Source organism: Jatropha curcas, chromosome 6 (genome assembly GCF_041381405.1).
Source record: "Jatropha curcas cultivar XTBG-Jc1 chromosome 6, XTBG_Jcur_1.0, whole genome shotgun sequence".
NCBI lineage: Eukaryota > Viridiplantae > Streptophyta > Magnoliopsida > Malpighiales > Euphorbiaceae > Jatropha > Jatropha curcas.
This window is the reverse complement of record NC_143156.1, coordinates 13,765,958-13,775,369: the sequence shown is the minus strand read 5'-3', so window position 1 is coordinate 13,775,369 and position 9,412 is coordinate 13,765,958. Positions and strand designations below refer to the sequence as shown.

At 33.3% G+C, this 9,412-nt stretch overlaps 1 protein-coding gene across 3 annotated transcripts; it reads left to right on the top strand.

Moving 5' to 3' along the window:
• The first annotated feature begins 1,060 nt into the window (after positions 1-1,060).
• LOC149495574 (uncharacterized) lies at positions 1,061-4,456 on the top strand. 3 transcript variants are annotated; one of them, XM_089723537.1, is made up of 6 exons: positions 1,061-1,159; positions 1,741-2,021; positions 2,101-2,322; positions 2,419-2,819; positions 3,532-3,713; positions 3,889-4,456. In XM_089723537.1, exons 2-4 carry the CDS (start codon positions 1,910-1,912, stop codon positions 2,550-2,552), a joined length of 468 nt encoding a protein of 155 aa, XP_089579663.1. In that variant the 5' UTR covers positions 1,061-1,159; positions 1,741-1,909; the 3' UTR covers positions 2,553-2,819; positions 3,532-3,713; positions 3,889-4,456. The 3 variants fall into 3 exon arrangements, 2 of the variants coding, with proteins under 2 accessions (XP_089579663.1, XP_089579662.1); XM_089723536.1 differs by having other exon boundaries at positions 2,098-2,322; XR_016321498.1 differs by having other exon boundaries at positions 1,081-1,159; positions 2,132-2,322.
• The last annotated feature ends 4,956 nt before the right edge of the window (positions 4,457-9,412 follow it).

Below are 9,412 nucleotides of genomic sequence, written 5' to 3'. Positions count from 1 at the left end.
CATAATATTCTATATATTTCATAAAATATTCAATCATGACACATAAATTCACATCATTCAATTAATTTCTCAATCATAGCATATTTTTACATTATCACTTTTAATTTACTAATTGGCAGAATTCCAATGTTATAGGGGTGTTAAATCCAACATAAAAATCCGCTGGCAAGACTGCGGACGGTGTCGCTGGAAAAATGAGTCCGTGGGGAGGAGAGCTGCTGGGGTCGCGTTAACCGGAAGTGGAAAAGGGAGTTAGGACCAAAAATGGGGATTTTTGCACTTCTAAACACTCTTAATTGGTTATGGGCTGGTTTGGTCTAATCCAGGGCCGCTTAATTCCGAGTTTTTGCTTGAATTTTTCTTTTGATTTATAGGTTTCTATTGGGTTTGATTTAGTTTTTAGGTTTGGTTTCTACATATAAAATAGTATTTGAATTAAATTTATCAAATAAATTCACAAAGTAAAATATATTTATTTTTAAAAATGAAAATGTCCTTTTATCCCATTGGTTAAACTTATTATTTAAATTTTTAAATAGAAAATTTTTAAAATAAATTTTCTAGGTTGTTTCAATGATAAATCACTACCTAATTAGTCCATGATTTTCATATTGAAGTCCTCCTAATTATATTGAAGTCCTCGGATGTTGACTTGTCTAATCTATTTTCATATGTAAGTTTCCTTAATTAAATAAAATTTTTTTAATTCTCATCGTAATGGCATAAATAAATTTTTTTTTCGAAAAAGTTCTGGTATGAGTTAATATATATATATCTTTTAATCCAAATATAGTTATTATTTACACCTTGTATTTTACACCTTATATTATTTACACCTTTCAAACAGTTCAAACACTGTAATCAGGGGCGGACTCCAAAACTAAAACGAGCCAAAAGAAAATTTTTTTAAAATTAAAGGCCCAAATTAAAGAAAAAAATTTTTTTAAGCTATTTAATATTTATAGATAAAAGTTTTAATTTTTTTTTTTAGGACCAAATTAGTGAATTACCGAGCAGATAAAAACCCCAAAAATACTGCGAGGCGGTCAAACGAGAGCTTTACAACGACGTCGTTCCTAAAACTGCTGAGAATTTCAGAGCACTTTGTACTGGCGAGAAAGGCATTGGCCCTAACATTGGTGTTCCACTCCAGTACAAGGTGCTTCTTCTTCTTCTTCTTCTTCTTCTTCTCTATTATTGATATTATGTATGTATGTATGTATCTTTCTTTCATGTATGTATGTGTGCATGTTTTTCTTGATGAAAAGACGATGGTGTCAATGATAAATCACCACCTAATTAATCCATGATTTCGATAATCTCATAATTGAGACTTAAATTGATCGATTAATAATATAAATAATACATACATAAATAAAATTGATCCATTCATATTTTTTTTTTAAAAAAAACAATAATAATATAAATAAACTGGTGAATGTTCCGCTTCTTGATTGTCTTTTCACTTTGTTGATGATGTTAATCCTGTAAAGGTAATCAATCGCAACTAATATGTTTGGAATCTTTAATTTTAATTTCACTCACATGCAATTTCTCGGTTTAATTCCTGAATATTTTATCATTAATTTTTTACCCACATTTCTTTTTCTATCCTGTTCTGTTCTTGGGATCATTAATTTCAATCTAATCATGAGTATTTTTTTATTCAGTTTCAAATTTCAATCTAATCACATGTATTATAATTTTGAGTAATTACTGATTTAAACAATTTCTGTATAGGTATAGCCTGCCATTCGTCTCCAAGAACAATATTTTGTTAATGGGACAGGAGCTGTAATTGAAAGCATATTACGTGTTTGTTATCATTTGAATACATCAAGGAAGGAGAAGGGTAAAATCTTAGGCCTCCTTACATTTGTGCTCACCATTTTTGCTTGCTGTGTACGTGATGGAAAATGAAGATTATGAAATTGGGCTCCCCTGTCCTCCTTTGGACGACCTTACAATTTCTTTGGTTCAAACCGTGTTTGATTTGCGACCTGAGAAATTCTTTGAAGGAGGTAAAATTAATAAATGTTGTTCAATTTTGCTTTATTTCCGTTTTCTATCTGTTACTAATTAAACTTTCTCTCACAGTAGCTGATGATAAGCCGGTGATGGTTGAACGCAGAGGCAAAGAATTGAAGAGCCTATTATCTTTGTACAAGCGACATAGAAAATGTGAAGAAGATAAGAAAACCACACAAAAAGAACCCATAGTGCAAAAGAAGTCAAGTGTGGAAGTTGACAAGGCCTCTTATGGTAGCAAGTTAGAGTCTACAAAAAGAAAATTGCATTCTTATTATCAAGAAGCTGATAAAGGTAAGATATATTTTTGTCTATTTGTTTTATTAATTTGTTTTTTACAGTGCATATTTTCCTCTTCATATGGATTTTGATGATTAATTTTGTATACAGTTAAAAGGGAGAAGCAGATTCAGATCATCGACCTAATGGATTTGCCAAAAGCTCCTACTAAGCCAAAGCCAAAGGTTCAACATGCCAAGAAATTTCATCATCATCAGAAGGTGGCTGCCATTGCTCAACACTAGCAGAAGCAAAGAAGTTCAACTGAGGAGGAATTAAGCAAAAGGACATCAAGTTTACATCTATCGCCTACCACCTTACTTGTATGAACTAATAAGAACTACGTGGACCTGATCCTCCTTTTTCAATTAAAAAAATTGGAGGTACGTAGGCAGCCTTCGAGTGCGGTCCAAATATTAATATCCTTCAAAAAATGAATAGAGTATGGCAATGAGAGGGCAAGTAAATATGCTCGCAAAAATACTGCAGAACAAGCTACGGAAAAGAAAAAGGTAAATTCTGCTTAAAATATTTGTCCTTGTTAGGGAAAAAGTAGTTTTAATTTAACCTCTCATTGTCACTTAAAACTTTTAAAAAGCAAGATGCTAGGAATGCTTGGGGATATAGAGAGACAGAGAAAGAGGCAGTTGAACTTCTATATTGACAATATTTGCTTGTCTTTTTTATCAGGCACCATATGGCTTTAATCTGATCAGGGGTCGCTTGAAACTGTAAAATGTTCTTATTCATTTTAGCTTGTTAAATTCTTAACCTTATAATGAAGGGGAAAAAAATGTCAAAGAGAATAAAAATGCAAAATTGTGATGCCAGTTGCTCAGAAAATGGAATAGAAGACCATATCTATGTCATGTTTTCTGATTCATCTTCAAAACGGAATATTAGTTCTGATCATAATTGTGATTTAACATGGTAAAGCACATAAACTTGCTGTAATTATTTATTTTTGTGTTTGTTGTTTAACAATTGCATGCAGTAACATATTGCATATAGTAATCAGAGAACACAAGAATGGCATTGCAATTTCCTTTTGTTTTTTGCACAACAAATGCTATGTTTTCCAGAAGCAATTATAAGACTGAAATTGCCACTTACTTAGTCTTACCAGTTATCATTCCCTTCATGACAATTACTAGATTCTGCTTCCTTCTATTGCTGTCATTTTGTTGCAATAAATAACATCCTGGCCTTCTTAATTTATTGCAGATTCTCCAATTCTGGTAAAATCACCCTCAACAAGGTACAGGAAACATTCAGGTGGAACAACAGCATCAAATTCCTCAAAAGCACAGTTCCCAGTGAATATCTTCTTCTCGAGGATTTCCTTTCAACAATTCTTGGCAGCCAATCCAGTATATTTTGCAACAGCCTGCTCTGGGAGAAAAGAGGTAATTAAGGAGTTATTGATTGAGAAGTTACACATTAAACGTTTCATGTTTTACCAATAAATCTGAGCAGCAGCAAACAAACTGGTACATCTAGATATATGCATCAGAGAAAATATATAGACAGCAATCAAATTATTGTAATTACATGATTTGTTGTTTTTGGTGTGAAATTCAGGCCTTTTGAATATGTGAGTACTTGGCTAAGGAGCTGGAGAATACATTTGGAAGAGAAAAGGACTTCAGCAACTGTCAAGAAAGAAGTTCAACTGAAGAGGAATTAAGCAAAAGGACCTCAAGTTTACATGTAACACCTACCATCTTACTTGTATGAACGAATAAGAACTACGGGGACCTGATCCTCCTTTTTTAATTAAAAAAATTGGGGGTACGTAGGCAGCTTTCTGAGTGCGGTCCAAATATTAATTTCCTTCAAAAAATGAATAGGGTATGGCAATGAGAGGGCAAGTAAATATGCTTGCACTAATACTGCAGAACAAGCCAGGGAAAAGAAAAAGGTAATTTCTGCTTAAAATATTTGTCCTTGTTAGTGAAAAAGTTTTTTAATTTAACCTCTCATTGTCACTTAAAACTCTAAAAAAGCAAGATGCTTGTCTTTTTTAGCAGGCACAATATGTCTTTAACCTGATCAGGGGTAGCTTGAAACTGTAAAATGTTCTTATTCGTTTTAGCTTGTTAAATCAATTCTCTAAGAAGTAATGGCAGTATCTTTTCAATTGGAACAAGAGTTTATTGGATGCAAACGTGTTCTCTTCTCTCAAAAATAATGCAAAGTCATCTTTTGGGGATGCATGAAGTTGCAGAAATACCACCACACTACCTGTCAGATTCAGAGAAACAAGTAAATGAAAGGGAAAATAATAAGAGGTTTGTGGGCAAGAAGGGTAGATTTCAAAGCAAGCTTGATAAAAGACTTGCAATTCTAAAGTGTTAAGTGTGTGAGTTAATCATTATAGACTTCTTCCAGAAAAAGATTTGTATAAGAATGTTTTCATTGCTAGCTCAGATTTATATCGAATGAAACGTTATAAAATTGCACATAAAACGTTACAATTGAGAATTCTTACTCCAAGTTTCGTTGATAGATAAAACTTTACAATTGCGCATAAAACTAACAGAACATGCAATGTACGAGAAGATTGCAGGGTATGAGTAAGATCATCTAACATGCCTTGCTGCTCCATCATCTTCTTCAGTTCTTCTCAAACAGCATCTTGTAAACACACAACCACCAAAAACATAATTACACTAGTAACTGATATCCGTAGCGGAATTCGTTCGCTAATGTAGCAACTCCAAGCTGCACACCCTCAAATGACAATTGCACTTGGAACCATAATTTTGCCAAAACCACGTATGAACTTCTTCATATTTTCTTTTGCATTGTATAGTGAATTATCAATTTGTTGGTTTGAACTAGATTTTTTATATTGGAGGAGAGAAAAACCAGCAATCAAAAAGTTTGTGTAATTTCGAAAAATTTTAATACATGTATAGAGATAGATCAAATCGATTATTTTAGAATCAATTATTATCAAGTTAGATTATAAATGCGTAAAAGAAAAGATTTAAATATAATGCTTTTTGGCGAAAAAAAGTAGGAGGAAATATATGGTAGGTATTATTTTTATAGTTTTTTAATATAGTTTTTATTAGGAATTTTAGTATTTTTAATTACTTTAGTTAGTTTTATTTTTATTTTTGTTTAAAACTTCCTTAAATCACATCTCGCTTGATCTTGAGGAATTTTGTAGCATTTTTTATAAAAAAACTAGCCAAAAATGCAGGAAAGAGTGTACCTAAGCAAAAAGACTGGCACACCCTGGCACACCCTGGGCGTGTTATCGAGCACCCCGTGCTGTGTTCAAGATAAATTCAACTGAGGTTCAGATGCTAGCACGCCCCAGCAGTGCCAGAGAGCATGTCTGTGCTTAAAGAATGTAACGTCCCATTTTTCTATTGAATCGAGTCGTTGCTTAGAGTCGAGTCGGGCTGATTCAAAACCCGATTCGAGCCATTAGAGTCCAGAGTGGGGTAGAATGGGATGTAACTGAAATAAGGAAAAGAAGTGGACTTACTTGAAGGAAACAAAAAGATCAAAGTATAAGGATTAGGACTTGCTTGCACTAAAGTATAAAGTTGAGGTATTGAGTTGTACCATTTTGACACTTGAGGTACCATTTGATAATTTTCACATAAAAATCAATGATATTCTAGAGACTACCCGTGAGTTCCATTTCATTTTCATTTTTTCATCCTTATCTTCATCTTCTTCCTCTACTTTCCTCTTCCACTTTCCTTTCTCCATCACTTTTAATGGTAGTGAAGATTTTAATGGGATTCAAGCAGTAATTCAACTTCTATTCTATCCAAGTAGGTAAACCTTCTTGAATTTCATACTTGAATCATTTGGTGATATTTTTAGAGTATTCATAAGAATTCTCATGTATAGGAGAGGTGAGCTCAAAGGTAGAAGAAAAAGGAAGCTAAAAAGAAGAGCTCAAGCTTGTTAAGTGAAGGTGTGCTATCTCTTTTAGTGTAATTAATTTCCTTGCATGAGAGTTTGTGTGGTGTGTTGATAATGAGAAAATATGTTGTTTCATGGTGAGTAAGATGACTGAAAATGGTGAAAAAGCATGAGATGAAATGAATAAATGAAGTAGATATTGAGTTCATGCTGAAACAAGTTTTGCTGGAAAAGTTACCAGTAACTTCACCTTGATTTTTAACCCATTTAACGATGGAATTAGGAAGTGTCATAGAAGAGTTATTTGTTCCTCTATGTGTTAGCTTTACATGGGTTTTTGAATCACCTAAATCGGAGTTGTAAATTGAGAGATATGACCAAAATAGTACAGACTGCGCAGGCTGGAAAACACGACGCGCGCTCGCAAATTTCATTTGCGCGCTCGCGAATTGTGCCTGGAAACTCTCTGACTCTCATTTTGCACTTCTCGCGCTCGCGACTTTGCATGGCGCGCTCGCGAATTGTGTTCTGATGCTCTTTTGGACTTCATTTTCAATGCAATTGTATTCCTTTGCTCAACTTGTATGCCTCCAATCATTTTAAAACAAAAAGACAACATTTGAACATGCATCAAAACAACATGCAAGCATGCAAATGATGTGAAATGAGGTAAACACAAGTTGTAATTGTATTCTATGCAATTGTGAAATGATGTGAAATGGTGTATGAAGGTATGAATTCTATGCACTTGTATTCCTTTTTTCAACTTGTATGTCTTCAACCATTTTAAAGCAAAAAGACAACATGAACACATGTATAAACACAAAATGCAAGCATGCAAATGGTGTGAAACTAACATGACACAAGTTGCAAATTAGGACACAGTTACTATGCTTTTGTTTTATCTATTGTCATTCCATTATTATGCTCCATTGAGGTTAGGTAGAAACCATGTAGATAAGGCTATGTAGCGACATAGAATAGCAGATCTGCGCCCCATACAGTTTGGTACTCCGGCTACAGGCCGTTGAGTGGATATGATTATATAGGCCATAGCAGCCAAGCATACAGTTTCATCCAGTTTCATACAGTTTTTCTTATCACTTCGGTTTCACTATAACCTTATGGAGCCATACAGATATCTTGATATAACATTGCATGAATCATACAGTATACTAAACAGCAAGAAAGATCATCAAGGTAAAATGAAAGTATCATGATATGTGTGCTTACATTCCATATGTGAGTAAATGTTTATTTCTACATATGTATGTGCTTATATGTTTCTTTATTCATTGTGATATTCACTGAGTTTAATCAAAGTTGCAGAGTTCATACAGCATAAAGAACATCAGGTAAGATCATGAAAATATAATGCTATATATGCTTACAAGTTTATTTATTGAATCTTTCAGGAGCCATACAGTCATGAGATGTTATTAATCATAACTTATATGATGTGACTAAAAGTGCATAAGTCATACAGCATAATGAATAGCAAGTAAGACAATGAACATATACTGTTATGTATTCTTACATGTTTATTGATTTCATTCATACAACACAATGAACAGCAGGTAAGATCATGATAGTATCATAATGTGTGATGAAAGGTTCATGTAAAGGAGTTATGAGATAATTAGAACTAAATTAGTTATGGTGTGAATTAAAAGTTTATTCTTTGCTATAAAGATGCATTGATGTTGAAATTTACTGAATCTATGATTTTCAATGCTTTTATGCAAATTTGTATTTTAAGTTAGTTGTCATCACACTTTGATAAGTATGTGAATTATGAGCACCACAGAGTTTTATACTCAGCGCGTCGATTTTTATCATGCGTAGGTTGAAGATCGTGGTTGCTACTTAAAGACTTGAAGAGTACTATCAAAGCAGAAGTGACTAATTTGGGAGTAGTAGATTGAGAGTTATATAAGTAAGAATTATGGCATGTATTAAGATTTATGGCATGTATAATTATTACATTTGTTAGAGCTTATGTGATTGGAAATATAATTGAAGCATGTAATTATTTTGGTGTAAGCATTTGGAGATAAGAATCATACTTATGAAATGATTGAATATGAAATCTTTTACTATAGTCGGTATGATTAGGTCATGAAGACTTGATATAGATCATGAATGCAATTAATTGCTGGATATTAAATGCTATTGAGGATTTATACAATTATGAAAAGATATATAAAGTGTTATTGTGTTATAATGATTATTTGGAGATGTTGGAAGTCTGAAGTTTAATTGGGAGTGTTTTGTATTCATATTTAGCATACAGGATGGTATCAGCATGACAAGACATAAGTTCAACCAGATTGTAGCGTCTCGGCTCGGTTCATTCGGGTTAACGGGTGGACTGGGAAGGGATGTTACAAAGAAGCTGTCGATCCGTAAGCGTGTTCACCCCGTCACAATCCGTGCTGCAACCACCTTGAGGACTCTAGAGCCTAGCATGCCCAAACCATGCCAGATAATGCGCCCGTGCTGAAGACCAGATTTTGCATTGTGCCAAGAACGTCGGTTCTAGACTGTGTAGCTTGCATGGACCTGCACGAAATGCTTTCTGACGTGCCAATCAAGCTTAAAATCTATCAAGCCGCTAGGAAAATCTTAATTTGGAAGAAATACAAAGCCTAATTAGTCTCCTGCCTCTAAACGATTTCTTCCTCATTAAAGATTCTATTTCCTAAATGAAGTCGGAGGTTCCCAAAGATTTTATATAAAGACAGAGATTAGCTAAATTAGTGTGTGGTCTTTTGATCTCTGGTTCTCTTGTTCTCTAGTTAGTTTTCTTTTCTTTAAGACTTCAAGTGCTTAAGATTTGTGTCGAGATTCAAGGAAATCACTCAAGTCCATTGTTGACTAGTTTTTATTTCTAAACTCTCTTTTTGTTTATTATTCTTTATGGGATTGTTTATAAGTTTAACTAAGTTTTATTTAATTAATATGTCGAACTAAACTCTCATACCAGAGATTTGATGTAGCTTACTTTCTATTCCAATTTATAATATTAGATTTGCTTTTCTTTATTCAAAGTATAATTTATTATTGTACTTAATGCTTCCAGGCAGAGTTTCTCCCCTGAATTGATTTATTTCATTAATTACTATCGAAAGAAGGATTTTTGATATGAAAAAAGTAATAAATTACATGAGAATAATAACTTGATGCAAAAGCTATATGGTTTGACTCATGGGGG